This window comes from Geotrypetes seraphini, chromosome 1 (assembly GCF_902459505.1).
Source record: "Geotrypetes seraphini chromosome 1, aGeoSer1.1, whole genome shotgun sequence".
Taxonomy (NCBI): domain Eukaryota; kingdom Metazoa; phylum Chordata; class Amphibia; order Gymnophiona; family Dermophiidae; genus Geotrypetes; species Geotrypetes seraphini.
This window is the reverse complement of record NC_047084.1, coordinates 158006063-158027698: the sequence shown is the minus strand read 5'-3', so window position 1 is coordinate 158027698 and position 21636 is coordinate 158006063. Positions and strand designations below refer to the sequence as shown.

At 43.4% G+C, this 21636-nt stretch overlaps 1 protein-coding gene across 3 annotated transcripts in view; it reads right to left on the bottom strand.

The window, feature by feature from the left end:
• Nucleotides 1–21636, bottom strand: part of DCLK2 (doublecortin like kinase 2) — a 330587-nt gene that overhangs the window by 156514 nt on the left and 152437 nt on the right. For 2 of the 3 annotated variants that reach the window (XR_004539097.1, XM_033940515.1), the window contains exons 5-6: nucleotides 19462–19506; nucleotides 3243–3337 (exon numbers count right to left, since the gene is read on the bottom strand). Coding sequence is in view for 2 of the 3 variants with exons in the window: in XM_033940515.1 (XP_033796406.1) it covers nucleotides 3243–3337; nucleotides 19462–19506 (140 nt within the window). In the remaining variant the exon portion in view is untranslated. The remainder of the gene's footprint in view (nucleotides 1–3242; nucleotides 3338–19461; nucleotides 19507–21636) is intronic. The other variant, XM_033940524.1, reaches the window with a different exon arrangement.

Genomic DNA, 21636 nt, shown 5'->3' with positions numbered 1-21636 from the left:
TAGCTAAAATAATTACGATTGGAACCAGCATAACGTAAAATTTATTACGATAGGAAAAGGTTAAGTAGGTGACCTTTTTTGCTTGCTGATTTTCTGAAAGAATTGAATCCTTCTGTTTTAGTTGCCTAATTTGTTTTAAAATTTGTCTTAATTTATTTTAAAATTTTATGTAAACCGTTCTGGTTTAAATCGGTATAGAAATTATTAAAATCAATCAATCATAAATCATAAAGAAAAGCCATACTGAATCAGAGCAGTGAATTCAGCATCCCAGCGGCGGCCAGTGTGCGTCGCAAGCACTGAGCAGATCCCCAAAATGAATCCGTTTCTCATAGCTCATTTTCAGGGCTAAGCATGGTGCTCCCAAATCCAATTAGATTTAAAATTAAAAGTGATGCAGCAAAAACAAACACACAATGGTCTTAAAGAGGAATACTGCATGGAGGGGTATGGGAGAAAGCCTCAGGCTAAAGAGCCAAACCCTACGAACAGAAAAAGGTATCAGTGGGTCCAAATACCTCAGATGTCAATACCTGATGAAGAATTCAGCATTACAATCTTCTACTGGAGCTCTCTTCACCATGCTGTCCAAATGTAAGAACATAAGAATAGCCTTACTGGATCAGAATAATGGTCAATCTAGTCCAGTGTCCCGTCTTCGCAGAGGCCAATCCAAGTCACAAGTACCTGGCAAAAACCCAAATAGTAGCAGCATTCCATGCTACTGTCCCATTTCTGTCTCAACAGCAGAGTATGGACTTTTCCTCCAGGAACTTGTCCAACCCCTTTTTTAAAACCAGCTACATTAACTGCTCTTACTACATCCTCTGGCAACGCATTCCAGAGTTTAACTATTCTCCGAGTGAAAAAATATTTTCTCCTATTGGTTTTAAAAGTGTTACTCTGCATCGAGTGTCCCTTAATCTTTGTAAATCTTGATTCAGTAAAAAAAAAAAAAAAAAGATGATCCACTTGTATCTTTTCTACACTAGTGTTTCTCAATTCAGTCCTGGAGTTCCCCCTCTGCCAGTCAGGTTTTCAGGATATCCACAATGAATATGCAAGAGAGAAATTTGCATATAATGGAGGCAGCGTATGCAAATCAAGTTTATGCATATTCATTGTGGATATCCTGAAAACCTGACTGGCAAGGGGGTACACCAGGATCGAGTTGAGAAACACTGTTCTACACCACTGGATTTAAAATGTTTCTCAGACAGTCACCCAGAGGGTTATCAGTGCCTGTTAGACCAGGAGTAGGTAACACCGGTCCTCGAGAGCCATATTCCAGTTGGTTTTCAGGATTTCCCCAATGAATATGCATTGAAACAGTGCCTGCAATAGATCTCGTACATATTCACTGGGGAAATCCTGAAAACCCAACTGGAATACGGCTCTCGAGGACCGGAGTTCCCTACCCCTGTGTTAGACTAAACTTGACCTCAGGAGCCAGGACACATTCCATTCTTGGCTACTTTCTTTCGTGCAAAGTGGAGATTTGTATTTCTGCTGGTTATTTGGCCAGAATGAGAGAGTCAAACTACAGTATATCGGTTTAACAACTTCACTTTAAATGCTAGTCACGCTAAAAAAAAGTACACGTCTCATCACTAGGTATCAGTACACTCAGTCTTACCTAAACTCAGAACTGCTGACCATTTGGGAGATATATTTCCCAGCCCAGAGACCCTGTAGCAGGAAGGCTAAGGCAGCATTTACCTGGGTAACCATTACACATACACTATAATCCAAGATAATGTAGATCTTACTTTCCCAATATAAGATTATCACGTTGACAAGTTAAGAACAAATTTCACCCAGAGGAAAAACCACCGTTTGCAGTGGCAGAACCACAGGGAGGCTTGGGCCTTATCTATTTTAGGCTCAGGGCCACCCAAGCCAGTGGCATAGTGAGGGTAAGAGACGCCCAAGGCAGTAGTGCCTCCCCTCCACGCTCCTTCCCACCCCCCATTCCACATTTACGCTCTCCCTTTTCCCTATGTACCTCTGTAAATCTCTGCCAGCATGAGTGGCTTCTCCAGCATGCTGCCACCCTAGCCCCCGTGACCCGGAAGTGGTTCAGAGGGGAACCAGGCCAGCGCGAGCAACAGGCAGGAGAAGTTGCTTGCACTGGCGAAGAAGTATGGGGTGGTGGTGGGGGAGGGATGGTGCGAGCGTGGCATGGCGGTTCCCCCCATCTTTTTACTATGCCACTGCACCCAGCAATAATGCATTATCATTGGTGTAGCTGGTAAAGATCCCCAAGCACCACCAGTTGAAGACATCCTCTGCCGAACTCCTCCTCTCCCAGGCTGTCAAAACACTACAGTAGTCAGCCACTAATGCTGGTACCATGTGCATATTCACTTGATGGCATGGGGCGAGCAGTGGCGTATCTAGTGTATGTGACACCCGTGGCCCATCATTTTATGATAACCCCCCCCCCCCCCCCGCCCTTGATACGCCTCTGCTATGGCTCAAAAAAGGCTAAGAAGCTGGAGGGAGCGGAAAAAGCGTCCTTTAAAGAACACCCTCCTGATCTGGCTCTATCTCACCTCCTTCGTGACGCCACCGGACAGCGCTCTCAGCCATTGGTCGACCTTGTCTGGATCGCAGCGCCCAGGCAAGGTTGACCAATGGCTGAGAACGCTGTCCGGTGGCGTCACGAAGGGGGCGGGATAGAGCCAGATCGGGAGGGTGTTCCTTAAAGGATGTTTTCGCCGCTCCTGCTGACGTCTTAGCCTTTTCTTGGCCACGGGGGTGGACCGGCATCCGCGCTGAAGTGCAGGTCCCAGGAGATTCCGGACCCGGCCAGCTGTGCACCCCCTTAGGGCGTACACCTGGGGCGGTCCACCCCCCCTCCCCTGGTACACCACTGGGGGCGATATCGCCCTTTTTTGCCTTTATAGGACACGGGGTGGTCATTCTTTCAGAGCAGTAACTTGGATCTCCAATATGAATTCTGTTGTTTTTTTGTTTTGTTTTAAAGTCTGTATGCTTTGATTCTTTCATAAGACTATGTCTTTACATCATTGCAAAATACAACCTCATTCAGTAAGCTATTCACTCCAAAACAGGACTAGAGCCTTATATAAACCAAGCGCATCATTAAAGAAATCACATTGTAATTTTTCCCTCTTCCAAGTCCTGGGACACTGCAGAGGTGAATGGGTTTTGTAAAATTCAACAGAACATTCAATCATCAACTATTAAACAGGGATGACATAACCACGTTGTCCTACCTTGAGCCCTCTAATGCTGCCTGGACTGGTTGGAGATGAATTGGAGGATTTAGTGGATTTGGGCGTCGATAGCTGGCTGCTGGGATTCCCATTGACTGACCAGTGTAACACAAGGGAGAGGGGGAGAAAAAAAAATAAAGAGAGAGATATATCAGCAACGCTACTTAAAAACATCTCACAAACTGAAGAGTTTTGCATACTGCTCAGTAGAAAATTACACGGGGATGATTTTTTTCCCGGTCCCCGTAGGAACTCAATTTTCCCGTCCCATCCCCACGGGTTTTGTCACGATCCCTGTCCCTGCCCCATTCCTGTAAGCTCTGCCTTAACCACACAAGCCTCGAACACTTATGATTTGAAAGTGTTTGAGGCTTGTGCAGATGAGGACGGAGCTTAGGCATTGGTGGAATGAGGCATTATGACATCACAATCTGAGCTCTAGAATGTTTCTACTTATGATTTGAAAGTGTTTGAGGCTTGTGCAGATGAGGACAGAGCTTAGGCATTGGTGGAATGAGGCATTATGACATCACAATCTGAGCTCTAGAATGTTTCTACTTATGATTTGAAAGTGTTTGAGGCTTGTGCAGATGAGGACAGAGCTTGCAGGAATGGGACATGGAAATGAGTTCCTGCAGGAACAGGGAAAAATTTGTCTCCATCCCCGCAGGAACTCAATTTCCCCATCCCATCCCCGTGAGTTTTGTCACTATCCCTGTAAGCCAGGGGTGTCCAATGTCGGTCCTCGAGGGCCGCAATCCAGTCGGGTTTTCAGGTTTTCCCCAATGAATATGCACGAGATCTATGTGCATGCACTGCTTTCAATGCATATTCATTGGGGAAATCCTGAAAACCCGACTGGATTGCGGCCCTCGAGGACCGACATTGGACACCCCTGCTGTAAGCTTTGCCTTAACCACACAAGTCTCGAACACTTATGATTTTAAAGTGTTTGAGGTTTGTGCAGATGAGAACGGAGCTTAGACATTGGTGGAATGAGGCATTATGACATCACAGTCTGAGCTCTAGAATGTTGCTACTTATGATTTGAAAGTGTTTGAGGCTTGTGCAGATGAGGACGGAGCTTAGGCATTGGTGGAATGAGGCATTATGACATCACAGTCTGAGCTCTAGAATGTTGCTACTTATGATTTGAAAGTGTTTGAGGCTTGTGCAGATGAGGACGGAGCTTGCAGGAATGGGGCAAGGACAGTAAAAGAACTCAATGGGAGGGGAAAATGAGTTCCCGTGGGGATGGGGGAAAAATTTGTCCCCGAGTCATTCTCTACTGCTCACTGTTTCAGTTGACGACCACTTACTAAGCATCAACTGCATCTACCAAGCATACGTGGGACACTGCTTTAGGTACACAGACCAACAAGGCAGCAAATAAATGCCAAGAAACAAATCAACATATATAACAGAGCTTGCAATTCCCTTGCTAGCAAGCTTCAAAGGCATAAAGCTGCAGCCGACACAGGACGAGAATTTATAGATGGAATGCCAATACATAGAAGACCCACAGCTTCAAACCATTAAAAATAAGGAAGGCTCCGTGTCAGTGCTGACAAACTCCTTCGTTCTTTTGTTACTGAACTTAACTTTTGCTAAATTATGTCAATGTTAAATGAGCTCCGAGGCTTCCCACACATGACGGAAACCATTTCAGAACTGGAGCTGTTCCTTTTATTCTCTCTTTTTTTTTTTTTAAAGTAAAGCCACAGAGAGTATGGCATTTCCATGGCAACACAGCCGCCACCATTCCCACCTTTTCAGCGGTGTGAAGAGCTATTAGAGGCCCCGTGATGCCTATTTAAAAAGCAGTGGCATCAAAAAGATTAAGCGCAATATCAAGCTGCCCTTTTTTTTTTTTGTTTGAATATGTTGCTTTATTCACAGGACTCTGTCCTTCATTCTCCGAATAGAATTACTTATATTTTGTTTCTAGTTTTTCAATGGTCACACTTCCCATTTACAAAACAAAGCCTTCATGAGTTATGTTTTATTTAGATCCTGCCTGCCATCAAAATACAGAAAAATGCAAATTCTACATTGAATAGCCTAAAAATAGAACACTTCAATGCAAATTGCCATAACCCAACATAATTCAATGCACCGCTATGCCTGATTATCTTTTAAAGGGAAGCTTTTTCTCATCCAGTGGTTAAATTGTTTGATGCTAAACAATATATTCATATACTAACACCCCTGTAAAAATGTTTAGTGTGCCAATTTTCAGCTACCAGAGTGACCCGATAAATGCCATTGCTGGCATTTAAATATAATATTCAGCAATAGAGAATGATGTGGAAAGGATAACAACAGGTAGCTGCAGTAAACCATGGTAAAGAAAAGGAAACCAGGGTTTTTGGGGTTTTGTTTTGTTTTTTTTAACCAAGGATGCGGGGGCAAAACTTTTTACTGCCCTGCAGGAATAGTAAAAAGCCTTGCATCCACGGCGGGTGGGGAAACCCATGCTTACTGCTCCCGAGTCTTCTTTCCTCCCTCCCTACTGCCACTGCATAGCTTCTGGAGCCAGCCGGTCCCACACAGACCTGCTTGTGGCCTTCCCTTTGTCGGGTCCCATCCTTAGAATGCAACTTTCTGTTTCATGAAGACAGGAAGCTGCATCACATGAAGGGACCCAGTGGAGGAAAGGCCACGAGCAGACCTATGTGAGATCAGTTGGTTGGCTCCAGGAGGTATGCACCAGCAGTAGGGAAGGAGGGAGGGAGGAAAGAAGACCGACAGAAGAGAGAGGATGGAAGTGTAATCCAGTACTGGACAAAAGGAAGGGGGGGGAGGGCTGGAGCAACTGGATCTCTGAGGGAGGTGGCTGGAGGTCAGCATTCTGGACCCATGGGTAGAGGGGAGGGAAGAGAAGACAATGCAAGGTAGAGTAGAGAGTTGCGCGGGGACAGAAATTCCGCCCGTCCACGCCAGGATCCTCTCCGTCCCCACCCATCCCCGCCAGGATCCTCTCCATCCCCACCTGTCCCCGTCAGGATCCTCTCCGTCCCCACCCATCCCCGCAAGGAATTACTTCCATCCCGCCCGTCCCCATAAAAAGCAGCAATTACTTCTGACAGGATCATCAATTCCACAGTTTCTTTTGTGTTTGCTGTTTTCCTTGTGGAATCTCTTTGGTGGAACCCTTTTTTTGTTTACTGTTCAGGTAATTAACTTATAAACCCCCTCTTTTACTAAGGCTGAAGTGCCCATTATATTATATGGATGAACCCTGCTTCCAAAGCCTTCCATCCCCATGGGATTTCTGCGATCCCCGTTCCCGTGCAGACCTCTAAGGTAGAGATGGGATGGGTTGGAAGGAAGGGCCATGAGGGGGGCTGGGGCTGGACCAGGAGGGGTGGGGGCTTGAACTGAAGGGAGGGAGCTGCAGGAAGGGGCTAGAGTTGGAAGGAAAGGAGAGATGTGCTGGACGTAAGGGAGTGTGTGTGTGGGGGGGGAGGGGGGGTGGAACTGAAGCAAAGGGAGAGAGGTGCTAGAGTTGGAGGGAAGGCAGAGAGTGATACAGGTGAAGGAAAAGGAGAAGCATACTAGAGCTGTGTGTAGGGAGACTGGAGCTAGAGGAAAGAGGGGGAAGAGGTGCTGCTGTAGAGGTGGGAGGGGCTGCTGTAGAGAAGATACAGAGGTGCTGGAATGGGGGGGGAGATGGTCTGAAGGGAAGGGAAAGAGAGACGCTGTACTAAGTGAAGGAAGGCATGAAATACTGAACATACAGCGGAGGGAGGGAAGGAAGAGAGGGAGACACACACAGGGAGATATACAGAAACATGAAAAATAATGAAGAGGAGAATAAGGACAGCAACACAAAAGGAGATGCAGCATTGGGATGGTACATGGACATAGAGGGGAAATGCCAAACTTGGGAGGGGGTATATGGATACAGAGGGAACATGCTAGATATGGGGATAATAGGAACACAGAAGAGAGATGATGAACTTGGGGAACACAGGAGGGAGGAGAAAAGGACAGAGTAGTGATGATAAACACAGGAGATGACACAGGGGGGATGCTGAACAGGCAAGTACAGGGGACACAGAGAAGGGAATGATAAGTACACAGAGATGAAAGATGAATGGTGAACATGGAGAAAGAAGAAATGTCAAATGAGCGGTAGACCCTGGAAAGTGAATTAAGAGAAGAGAGGGAAACAAACCAGAGCCTGGGCCAACGTGACTCCAGAAATAAAATGACCAGACAACAAATGATAGAAAATATAATTTTATTTTCTATTTTATGATTAGAATATGTCAGAATTGAAATGTTTATCTTGCAGAAATTTGAGGGGACCCCAAAGCCCATTACCAGGCCGTGCCACTTTCAGCTTCCAAAAGGCTGAGGGCTCTCTCTGGCCCGGGGGTAGTTGCCCTAGTTGCACTCCCCTAACATCATTCCTGGCAAGTGTGATCTCTATTTTGCACAGTATAAGAGGAAATGGATCCTTCTTTGATGTTGAATTACATGGAAGGTGTGGCTTCTTAGGATATTGGTTTATCATTTTTGGTCAGCTATTACGTATTTGGCATTTGTGTTTTCTCTGTGCGACAAAGGTATTCTATTAGAATGAATTTTCTATCTAGTATTCTGTAGTAATGGATTTTGCTGATCCTTCTGGGATTTTTGATTTATAAAACAGTTGTAAAGAATATTGTTCTTTTTATACTCTAATAAAATGATTTAAATATAAAATCATAAGTGTTTGAGGCTTGTGCAGAAGGGATCAGACTGAGCTCGCAGGGACAAGTACAGAACTCTTGGGGACAGGTGCGAGGACAGAGACAAACTTTGTCCCCATGCCATTCTCTATTCAGCAGCACTGAATATGTGTACGATACATTTACTACACTTTTAGCATGCCTACAGCACATATATAGCATTCTAAGAGTGGCTGAATATGCTGCTCTTCAGATAATTTTTTGTTCCATCCTGGCTCCAACCTTTCATCGCCTTTGTATTTCAACAAATAGTATCAGGCTACTTTGGCCTGTAACAATCTACACCATAACATAACATAACTTTATTCTTCTATATAGCCATAATCAAACAATTTCTAGGCGGTTTACACAAAAGGCGGCTGGACAATTGGCGAAATACAATACAAATAATTAAAATACAAGAAGTTTCTTAAATATGTTCAATGTAAAATTTTGTTAACAGTAATATCCACATTTAGGAAATGAATTTATCAAACAACACTGACTTAATTACTTTTCGAAATGCACTATAACTCCACCAATACAATTACTCTACCAGAACTGCTGCTTAATTGCTTGAAATGCGCCAGGGCTGAAAAACACACAAACTTATGTTTACCAGCTACTGGCGAATGTGGAACTTTCTTTAAAAGATTGGGAGCCAATATTTAATCTTGGGCATTATCTGAAAGAAATGCAACCACCCATTGGTACACAGTGCTGTCAGTCACATTCAACTAACCGGAACTTTTGATTAAGCTCCAGATCTGGATAAGAAATCACCAGGTCTGGAGTTAGTTACTGTTGGTTTGGGGGTGGGGGTGGGGAGCATGATTACTCTTATAGGGAGAAGGTGTTAAAATACTTGTGTGTCTTGTTAATGCATCATATACCTGTTATTTGTAGTTCAGTCATTTATTTTTTATGCAGTTGTTTATGATTGGATAATAAAGATATTTAGAACCTCCCCCCCCCCCACTAACTGAGACACTTCAAAGACATTTCATTGATGTGTGGTGACAAAATGGGGTTGGGGGAAGAGAGTCATAATGGTGGGTGCATTATAGTGGCCCTACTAATCAACTCTCACTACAACTTCTCCAACCTCATTTTTTCTCCTTTCCTCTCACCTTCTTCTCTACCTTTCTCATGTGCCCTGTGGAATGCCCGTTCTATCTCCAACAAAATCGCTTATGTCCATGACCTCTTTATCTCTCATTCCTTCCACCTGCTTGCACTAACTGAAACCTGGCTTTGCCCTGAACACGCTGTTTCAGTTGAAGGCGTATGTCATGGAGGTTCCCAGTTCTTCACCCAACAGGTCACGGAGGAGGAGTTGGGCTACTACTTTTACCCTCCTGTAGATTTCAGCCTCTTCGCCCACCTCAATATCACTGCTTCTCCTCCTTTGAAGTCCAATACATCTATCTTTTGGCTCCCTCCTCTCAAAATAGCGATCATTTATCTACCTCCTGACAAATTCCTATATTCCTCTCTCACTGATCTTGGCACCTAGCTCTTCATCTTTCTTGAACCTTCGTCTCCTTCCCTTATCCTTGGTGATTTCATCATTTATGTTGAGGACATCTTTGACTCTTACACCTCAAAGTTTCTTGCTCTGATATTCTCTTCAGCTGTGCTCCAGTACCCCCACACACCAGAATGGTCACTGCCTTGATGTTGTCCTCTTCTCTAACTCCTCAACTGCTAACTTCTCCACCTCAACTCTTCCACTCTCTGATCTGATAACTTTCTTAAATCCAATTCTCTTGGATCCAAACCCTTGTCATTTCTCTGTTATGTTTGACTCTCTACTCAAGGTGCCCTCACTTCTGACTCCTCCTTCACTTTCTCCCCAGATTATGGCCGAGTACTTCCATGGAGGTCAAAGCCCAAAGAAGGCTTCAATGATGAGGACAGTGAGGATGAGATGTCAATAACTCAGCTGCAGGCTTGAAAGAACTCCACTTTATTGAAGATAGCATAGCGAAGACTCGACACGGACATTAAGCCATACCAAATTTAAAATCATTAAAAAGAATATGCTACATAACATCACATAATAAAACATAATAGCATTAAGAACAACAAATATGACCAACTAGAACGATACATTAGTATCTTATGCTTTACCAACACCAAAAGTAAAACTGCACAAATTTTACACATTTAAAAGCAAAGCTAAACAAATAAAAGTGAATTAGAACAGTACATTTTAAAATACAGAAAAAAGAAGGAAGAATGATTGACCAAAAAACTTTAAGTACCAAGAGAAAGGTTCTAAGTGAAATGCCAATGGAAAATGTAATGGTGATGAATACAGCACTAAAACAAAAAAACAGTGGGTCATTCGAGATATGTATATGTATAAGCTTACCTCAGAGGTCGATTCTGAAATCACACAAATGAGGGGTTAATCACAAAGATCAACTGCAAAAATATGTGGGATAAGTTTTTACTTAATCTGTAATTAAACAACAAAACAATGGTAATTCCATGACAAGGTTCACAAGATTAACCTTAAGTTCTCAACTAAAATCGCCTGTGCCTCTCCCTCCTCCCGTCCACCCCTCCACAGATCCCTGCCACCTTTTCTTCTTTCTCTGACATCACAGAGGAAGAAACTGCACATTTTCTCTCCTCCTACAAACTCACTACCTGTTCCTCGGCTCCCATCCCCACCTTACTACTAATCACCATCGCTCCTACTGTCATATCCGCTATTTGCCAAATCCTCAACCTATCGCTCTCTACTTTGACTATACCCAATGCCTTCAAACATGCTGTAGTTACACTGCTCCTCTAAAAACTATCACTAGATCATACCTGTCCCTCCAATTATCGCCTCATCTCCCTCCTCATCCAAGCTACTTGAACGTGCTGTTCACTACCATTGTCTTGATTTCCTTTCATCTTGAGCTATTCTTGACTCACTTCTGTCGGGATTTTGCCCTCTCCATTCTACAGAAACTGCCCTTGGTACTTCTCCAATGACCTGATCCTAGCCAAATCCAAAAACTAAACTAAAACTTAGTTTTATAGACTGTCATCAACAAAGAGGAGCTCGACTCGGTTAACAATACATAATACATAAACTTGACAACTGCTCAGTCTGCTCAGTCTTCACCCGAGAAGCGCCAGGGCTCGGCCCTCAGCTACAGACAAGGGTTGGCTCAGTTGACCCATTTAGTAACTTTGAGTTTACGCCCAGCAGTGTCTACGGTGAGCTGTCAAAGCTCAAGGTTAACAAAGCAATGGGGCCGGACAACCTGCACCCCAGGGTGCTTAGGGAGCTGAGTGATGTCTTGGCGGAGCCACTGTCCGCGCTCTTCAACCTCTCCCTTAGTACAGGCAGTGTCCCGTTGGACTGGAGGACGGCTAACGTCATTCCACTCCACAAGAAAGGCTCAAAGATGGAGACAGCAAACTACAGACCAGTGAGTCTAACATCGATAGTGAGCAAACTAATGGAAACTCTAATCAAACACCAATTAGATAAGATCCTGGATGAGGAGAATCTACGGGATCCCCGACAACATGGATTTACTAAGGGGAGATCCTGCCAATCCAACCTGATCAGCTTCTTTGACTGGGTAACGGGGAAGCTGGATATAGGGGAGTCCCTGGACATCGTGTACCTGGACTTTAGCAAAGCATTCGATAGCGTACAACACCGCAGGTTACTAAGCAAGATGAGTTCTATAGGATTAGGTAACACATTGACGAAATGGGTTGGGAGCTGGCTTGGAGGTAGGCTCCAAAGGGTGGTGCTGAACGGCACCCCCTCTGAAATGACGGAGGTGATTAGTGGAGTACCACAGGGCTCAGTCTTGGGCCCAATCCTATTCAACATCTTTATAAGAGACTTGGCAGAAGGGCTTCGAGGTAAAATAACATTATTCGCCAATGACGCCAAACTGAGTAATGTAGTGGGCAAATGCACAACAGACGAGGATTCAGTGCCCGACAACATGATGCACGACCTACTCCTACTGGAGCGATGGTCTAGGACATGGCAACTCAACTTCAATGCCAAAAAATGCAAAGTTATGCACCTGGGCAGCCAAAATCCATGCAAGTCTTATACCCTTAATGGCGAGATCCTAGCAAAAACGGTAGCAGAACGAGACTTGGGGGTAATCGTCAGTGAGGACATGAAGTCTGCCAATCAAGTGGAGCAGGCTTCGTCCAAGGCAAGACAAATCATGGGCTGCATACGAAGGGGTTTCGTCAGTCGTAAGGCGGAAGTCATTATGCCATTGTATAGATCCATGGTGAGGCTCCACCTGGAATACTGTGTGCAATTCTGGAGGCCGCATTATTGCAAGGATGTGCTGAGACTGGAGTCGGTGCAAAGAATGGCCACCCGGATGGTCTCGGGACTCAAGGATCTACCATACGAAAAACGGCTTGACAAATTACAGCTATACTCGCTCGAGGAGCGCAGAGAGAGGGGGGACATGATCGAGATGTTCAAGTATCTTACGGGCCGCATCGAGGCGGAGGAAGATATCTTCTTTTTCAAGGGTCCCACGACAACAAGAGGGCATCCGTTGAAAATCAGGGGCGGGAAACTACGAGGTGACACCAGGAAATTCTTTTTCACTGAAAGAGTGGTTGATCGCTGGAATAGTCTTCCACTACAGGTGATTGAGGCCAGCAGTGTGCCTGATTTTAAGGCCAAATGGGATCGGCACATGGGATCTATTCACAGGGCAAAGGTAGGGGGGGGACATTAAGGTGGGCAGACTAGATGGGCCGTGGGCCCTTATCTGCCGTCTATTTCTATGTTTCTATGTATGTTTCTATGACAAGGAAAAGTAGACTGAAATAGTTAGTTTCCAAAATGTTTAGCGAACAAAAAAGTTTTCAGAACTTTCCAAAATAAAGCAAAAGAATCTAAACTTCTACTCTAGCCTCATCCTCCTTGATATATCAGCAGCATTTGACACTAGATCACCGCCTACTCAATGATACACTGTTCTCACTTGAATTCCGGGACTAATATCTCATGATTTTCTTCTTCTCTCTCCCATTGCATGTTTAGCATGTGCTCTGGAGGATCCTCCTCTGCTATCGGTCAGCATACCTGAGGGGCTCTGTCCTGGGGCCTCTTCTTTTTTCAATCTACACTTCTTCTCTTGGTGCTCTAATCTCCTCCTATGGCTTCCAGTACCATCTCTATGCTGACAACTTGCAAATTTACCTCTCTACGTTCAAAATTTCAATGGGAACCCAGGCCCGAGTCTCAGCCTGCCTGGCCGCATTGCTACCTGGATGTCTCTCTACCATCTAAAATTAAACATGGTCAAGACTGAACTCCTCATCTTTCCTGGTTTTAAGAAAGGTTTTGGACAATTTCCTGGAGTAAAAGTCCATAGTCTGTTATTGAAACAAGACATGGGGGGAAGCTATTACATGTCCTGGATCCATAGCATGGAATGTTGTTGCTATTTGGGTTTTTTCCAGGTACTAGTGACCTGGATTGGCCACCATGACGAAAGGATACTGTGCTAGATGGACCATTGCTCTGACCCAGTAAGGCTATTCTTATGTTTTTATTCTTGCCCTGCCTCTCCCCTACCTCCGTTCTCTATTTTGGTGGATAATGTTCTCATTCTCTCTGTCTTATCAGCTCTCAACCTCGGGATCATCTTTGACTCGTCTCTTTCCTTCTCTTCTTATATTCAGCAGACCACCAAAACTTGTCGCTTCTTTCTATATGTCACTAAAATCTAGAATTTCCTTTCTGAGTGTGCTGCCAAGGCTCTCATCACCTTCTCAACGGGATGGCTGCAAATTGCTTCCGCTTGGCCATCTCACTGACCTTCAATCTGTTCAAAATTCTGCCAACTGGTAAAGCACCATATTTGTTTATCATTCCCTCTCCACCCCTTCATCTCTTTGTATTTCCCTACATGAGCAGCTTATATTGATTCACCTTTTTGTCCACTGTGTCTGTCATATTAGACTATAAGCTCTTCTGAGCAAGGACCGTCTCCTGCGTGCTTAATGTACGGCATGCATCTGGCAGCGCCATAGAGAGAATAAATAGTAGTGGGAGCTTTATACAGTAACAAAATTGATTTTTTTTTTTTTAAATTGCCAACTGATTAAGAACAGACTGCTAATATTGTGGTCCTTTTACTAAGGCTTGCTAGCCATTTTAGTGTGCGCTAAACGTGTCCATAGACTATAATGGACACATTAACATTGAGCGCGAGCCTTAGTAAAAGGACCCTATTATCACTTTAAACTACATCTACTTAATTTGTGAGAATGGGGTGGGCGAAAGAATGGACATGAATTCTACTCTGACATGACTGTGCTATATCAACTGTTAAGATTCCCCCCCGCCAGAAAAAGAAAACAAAGGACAGGAAATACAGGACAGAATATATAAAAATGCCATTAGCATACATTAATCAGAGAACACAGCACTGCAGGAGACTGCGTGAATCTTTCTAGACATACATAAGTGGAACATACAACATCTGTACCAGGACGAAGAGGGTGGTTTCAATGTTTGACAAGATGTGCAGCATAGACAAGGACAGTTTTACTTTATGGTTCTACGCAGAAGCAACAACCAGACTTCATAGTGGCTTGATGATAAATGCATATCAGCGTCTTGAATGAGGAACAGTAATTGCCAGCAACAAAACCTTTCGACTCTGCGCAACATAAAATCTACCTTAACCATCTGTTCCATCTTAACCTGCCTTTTTCTACAGCTGACTTGACAGGTGGTCCATTATCTACTATTTATTGCTTTAATGGGCCTCTTTAGCAAAGTAAAATTGAATGAAAAAAAAATTATTCAGGTGCATTTACCCACCAGGGTACACTGTCACCATAAAATATTAAGAGGCATACAGTTGTTCTTGGTTTGTTCAAACTGTGATTATCCGGCCTCTCCAAATTGAGCTATTTCTATGCTCAGAAACATTTCTGACCTATGTTGACTGAAACAAGTGGTATAAAAATAAGAATGCTAACGTTATTAATGTTCACAGGAATTTTTTTCCCTTCTAAAGCAAACAGAACATGCAGTCACTAATGTCAAACTTTCATTTCACCCCCTTCCCCAATAACCTGAACACTCCCCACCATGTACTACACTGAACCCTATAATGGTTGCAGGTATTTGAATGGTAACTAAATGATGCTATCAAAGATGGTGGTGTTGAAAATACACTCCTCCTCGGAGGCCTATGCAGCAGAAGTCAACAAGCCCTCTGTCAGGTGAAGGCAGGCAATTGTGTTAGGCAGCTGAAAATATTCAATGCACAAGCACCATAATCATAGTTTGAATGGGACATAGCAAGTAATGCAGTTCAGAGTTTCATAGGAATTGCCATACTGGGGACAGACCAAAGGTCCATCAAGCTCATTATCCTGTTTCCAACAGTGGCCAACCCAGGTCCCAAGTGCCTGGCAGAAACCCAAAGAGCAGCAACATTCCAGAGCTGAGATTGTGATGTCACCATGCCTCATTCCACCAATGCCTAAGAGCCAACCTCATCAGTGATGTCACAATGCCTTGGTTGTCCAATACTTGGCTCACATAAGAACATAAGAATTTCCATACTGGGACAGACCGAAGGTCCATCAATCCCAATATCCTGTTTCCAACAGTGGCCAACCCAGGTCCCAAGTACCTACCTAGATCCCAAGTAGTAAAACAGATTATATACTGCTTATCTAAGGAATAAGCAGTAGAGTTCCGTAAGCTATCTCAATAATGGCCTATGGATGTCTCTTTTAGGAAATTATCCAAGTCTTTTTTAAACACCGCTAAGTTAACTGATTTCTCCACATTCTCTGGCAATGAATTCCAGAGTTTAATTACAGGTTGTGTGAAGAAATATTTTCTCTGGTTCGTTTTAAATCTACTACTTAGTAGTTTCATCGCATGACCCATAGACTTAGTATTTTTGGAAAAAGAGCGAACAAGCGATTCATATCTACCCTTTCCAGTCCACTCAGTATTTTAAAGACCTCTATCATATCTCCTCTGAGCTATCTCTTCTCCAAGCTTTAGAGTCCTAACTGCTTTAGCCTCTCCTCATAGGGAAGTCATCCCATCCCTTTTATCATTTTAATTGCCCTTCTCTGTACTTTTTCTAATTCCACTATATCTTTTATGAGATGCAGCAACCAGAACTGCACACAGTATCCAAGTTGGGGCCATACCATAGAGCGATACAAGGGCATTATAACATTTTAATCATTGTTTTCCATTCCTTTCCTGATAATTCTTAACATTCTATTTGCTTTCTTAGTTGCCGCCGCACATTGAGTAGAGGGTTTCAATGCATCTTCAACAATGACATCTAGATCCTTTTCCTGGGCAGTGGCTCCTAATATAGAACCCAGCATCACATAGCTATTGAATTAAACACTGGTTCTAAGCCCTTGAGAGTACCGCAATATTATATATTTAGCCTCATGCAAAAAGAACATTAAAAGGATGGAAATCATTCAGAACACAGCTGTCCGATTAATATTTAATTGGAAAAAATGTGATCACGTAACAAAATATCGGATTTTACATTGGTTGCCAATTAAAGCAAGATTATTACAGGCAATCCCCATTTTATGAACATTCGGTGTCCCAATGTGCCCTTTTCCCTCTCTCCCAAGTTCCAATATGCCCCTCTCTCCCCCCATTCTGTGTCCCAAATACGTGCCTCACTCTGGCGGGTGTTTACCTTCTGACCAGCTCCCTCCTCCTTCCAGCCGCAGTCATTTATCTGAATAAAGCCGTAAGCAGCGGCTCCTATGTGCATCCAGCAGCTGAGACAGAAGCCTTCCCTTTGATGTGGGAGGAGCTTTCTCTGACGTCAGCAGGAAGGCTTTTGGCTCAGCCACAGGACGCGCATAGGACCCACTGCATGCGGCTTTGTGCAGAGAAATTACTGCGGCTGGAAGGAGAAGAGAGCCGGCCAGAAAAAGATAAACACCCACTGGAGGGAGACACATACTTGGGGCACAGAATGGAGGGAGGGAGAGAGAGGGGCGCATTGGGACACGGAAGGGAGGGAGAACAAGCTTCAGACAAAAGATAGAAGGAAGGATGAAGGGAGCATGAACTTGGGACACAGAATGGAGGGAGGAAGGTAGGGAGGGGAACATAAGCCATAGGATAGAAGAATGGAGGGAGTTAGGGAAAGATATGCTGAGGTGGGGGAGGGAATAGAAAGGGAGACTTGGATGTCTGAGTGAGAAGGAAAGAGAGATGGTAAACATGGGGAGATGAAGAAAGAGGAGAATTGTTGAGCATAAGGAGGGAGAGAGAATTATTAGACATAGTGGTGGGAGAGGAGTGAGATAGAGATGCATGGGGAAGAGAGATATGAGAGGGAGTAATGTTGGATGTGGTGGTAGAGAGGGAACAGTGGGATAGATGGAAAGGGATTCAAGAGGAGCCTCAAGGAGGTGAAGAAGGTGGGAAGAATTCTAGGATCCGAGTTACATACAAATTCAACTTAAGAACGGTTTTTAAAAAATGGTACCCGTTCTTAACCTGGGGACTGCCTGTATTTAAATTTGGCTGTATTTGTTACAAGACATTGCATGGTCTGTGCCTAACTACCTTATCGAACACTTTAAATTTGTTAACAGAAAGAGTCTCACTCGTGATTCCAGACTATTTGCTTTCCCTTCCATAAAAAGTTGTTTGTATAAACGATTTTTCAATAGAATTCTAGCCTATCAGGCTGGCTTGTGGGACAAGAATTTTTGTAATTTGATTTCAGGTTCTAATTCTCAAAATTGTTAAAAAAAGTTATTTGATATATGTATATTTTTTTAAATAACTGGGATTGTAATTCACTGTGAATGTACAGTATTTTGCTATTGTTAACCGCATCGAACTGCGTGCATCTACAGAACCTGCAGGCTCAGTTAGAACCGACCTCCAACAGAAGGCTGGCTGGTCTTTAACACATTTTCCATCACCAAGGTTTTGATAAAAGTACTTATCCCTTACCTATAGTTAAGTCAGACTGCTGAAAGTCCTTTGCTATTTGCAGGCACAGAACACAGCGTGACAAAAACCTGTTTGCAGCATGCAAAAAATTAAGAGATGGAAGCTGCCATGTTAGTGGTGCCAAGAAGAATTAATTTTTATCATTTGTGGGAATAAGGCTGTGGGCATGAGGTCAGCGATACTGACAGCAGTGGGAGAGGCTTTGACTTGGCACAAGGAGAGGGTAAAAGGAGCGACCCAGCCTAATTGCCCTTGAAACCAAAACGGTTCATCAAGCTCTTTCCAAAGCACACTGGAGCTGGTTATCAAACTACTTGACACCCAGAAAGAAAAAGATGACTTTGAATCAAATTGTACCAATGGCTGAAGTTTTGCTGAGTCGATGGCATTTTTAGTTCCCTGGAAATACAATCAGTATTTATTTTTCTGTTTAACTAGTGTCAAAAGAATGGAAGCACTGAAGCAGCAGTAAATTCCACTTATGTATGAGGAACAGAACAGCAGCCGGCAAGAGCGAGAGCAGGTGGTGGTTGGTGCCGGATAATTAAGTGCTGATAAATTTTGATGTCAGGCTTGGCTCATAATTTGGTATTTAAAGCCAAGGAGAGCTTCTGGACTTGGCTCAGTTTCTGAATTTTCTGGCTTGCTCAGCTGAATGGTTCACATGCAGATGTATCAAAAATTCCCATTTAGATAACTTCTAGTCCTGGGTTTAGGAGTGTTGAGATGACTAATGGCTTTCCTAATACACCAAGAATTGTTATTATGGATAAAATGAAGGATTTGGTTAATGTCAACATCGCTCAGTGGAGTTTTCAAATACTGTTTACATTACCAAATTCTTCTTTTCTAACGAAAGCAAGATTTGGAGATGTACTGTATACTTCTTCAGTATGCAACCAAAATGATAACAAATGCATAAAGTTTTATTATCCAAAATAGTATGCTGAGACCTTATCAACGTAGAGGGCGCCACCTCATTCTAATAAAGCCAAAATCTGAACAGATACTACGGGGGCAATTGTATAACTTGGTCTCTTCATTTTAGGAGTCAAAATGGCATATACTGAGGGCTATTCCAAAATGGCATCTGGACGACCTAAGCCTTTTCAGAATACTAGCATGTCAAAAGCTTTAAGCATGACCATTTATACTAGGTTAACAGCTGGTGTAAACTGGTACACCTAAGGACACCATGCAATGTGCGTAACTGACAGCATTCTATAATTTGCATAAGTTACTCAGCGATACACCCACGTCCCTCCTCCCCCCAACGGGTGTACACTCCCTCCTGCAGTTTATCAGCTACAGCACCTACGGGCTATCTTATAGAATACCACTTATATGTAAGTACCAATCAAGGTGTCACTTACACGTCTAAGACATGCATAACTGCACACGCCCAGTTATAGAATTGCCCCACCCATCTTTATTCTGCACAACACATATGCAGGTTGCAAGGTAAGAAGGCAGAGTTATGGAGACAGCCATGACAACAATGGCTCACCTGAGGACTTTGATGTAGAACTTGAGTGGTAGCCACTCTTCTTTACTGCACTCAGTCAACACAAAGGGAGGAAGACATTAAGGCAAGAGATTATTCAACAGGTATAAACACACAAGGGTAAACATAATATATATAAGGAAAATAATTGTATCACAAGACAGCTCTAGCACCTTTGATTCTGGAAGAGGCTAGAATACACAGAGCTTCTCCAAGCCATACATAGACCTCATTTAAATTGATACCAATTGTCCTGTTATTTTTCACATATAGCAGGGGTAGGCAATTCCGGTCCTCGAGAGCCAGAGCCAGGTCAGGTTTTCAGGATATCCATAATAAATATGCATCTCAAGGAGGCAGTGCATGCAAATCCATCTCATACATATTCATGGTGGATGTCCTGAAAACCTAACCTAGCTCTGGCTCTCGAGGACTAGAATTGCCTATCCCTGACATATAGCAATGTCTCTGGGTCCGGCCCTGTGAAATAAATCTAGGGTGGATTTATGCATCGATATGCACTGAAGATAGCGAATGAGACCAACCGCAAAAAAACTCCATACTGACAAAAAAAATCCCAAAGCATAGGGTATAAACTGAGGGAGGAAAAGGATCGCAGCAACCTGCTTGATGACAGGGAATAAACCTCAGCTAAGTCTAACAAGGTTCTAAGCATTAATGAATGAAATGTGGAACCTCGTCAGACTTGGTTGAGGTTTATTTCCCCATCACCAAGCAGGTCTCTGAGATCCTTTTCAAAGCAGAGAGTATAAACAGGGGGAGGAAGAGTGGGATTTATTTTATCAGTTTGGATTTATACATCTCCACTAAACTATTATATGGCCTGCTGCACAGAAAATAAGATCCAAAGTTTATGGACAAAACAAAATGCTTCGACTTCCATTCCACAGTACATACAGAAAGTGATGTCAGAACGGTTTCTTTGGGAAGCCCACATTGTGAAGGGGGAAAAAAAAGGTAAGATCTTTCATTTCAAAGCAGATACAAACATGCTTTTGAGTACATAAAGTATTCTCAGGCCAGCGGCACTAATTAAATTTAATAGACTTATTAGTATCTGACCCAGAATCTGGTTGGCCAAAGTGGTATGCATAGTTAACATTAACAGTTAAAAAAACCAATAAATGGCCTTAAAACTAGAAAAAAAAATCATTCAACTCTGACAAGTTTTAGGTTTACAAACTGTATGAACTCATGGCCCTCAACATCTACAGAATATGATAACTCAGTGTGGCACAGTGGTCTGAGCTACAGCCTCAGCTTCCTGAGGTTGTGGGTTCAAATCCACACCGCTCCTTGTGACCCCGGGCAAGTCACTTAATTCTCCACTGCCCCAGGAACGTTAGATAGATAGTGAGTCCACCTGAACAGATAGGGAAAATGCTTGAAGTACTTGTATGTAAACCATTTTTGAGTGTGGTTGCATAACTATAAAAAGTCGGTATCCCAATCCCTTTTCCTTTTAAAAATGAATTTGTACAACCAAGGAAAAAGGGCAGATGACTTCAAAGATTATTTATAATCTATGCTGAGGGCAGTATCAATATTGTGTTCCCAAATACAGTGGTACCTTGGAATCCGAACTTAATCCGTTCCAGAACCCCGTTTGAGTTCCAAGACAATTTTTTCCCATTGAAAACAACAGAAACTGGATTAATCCGTTCCTTGGTCCCACAAACTCAGATTTACCAATAAATTTAACAGAGGCCAGAAAGATTGGGCTCCCCACCGGCAGAGGCAACAAGATTGGCAACAGCAAATGCAAGCGGTGCTCAGCCCAAAGCTTCCCTCCCAGGCAGAAACAGGAAGCTGCATCAGGGGGAAGCTTTGGGCTGAGCAACGCTTGCAGTTCCCGTACGTTCGGATTCCAAAGAAGCATTCAGATTCTAGGTCAAAATTTAATTAAAAAAAGGTTAGTATTCCAAGTTGTTCGAGTTCTGGAGAGTTTGGATTCTGGGGTACCACTGTACATTGTGTAGCTGAACCAGGCCATCAGAAGAAGCGGATAAAATGGGTAGCTGTATGGGACACTATGCCAGAAGGGGTTGGCACTAAAAGTACAATTAGCATCCCCTCCTGGTTCTGGCTTTAGCTTTGTCTTCCTTTAGTAACAACAACGGCAGTAAGCTCCAGTACAGTGCAGCTGCATCACCAGAG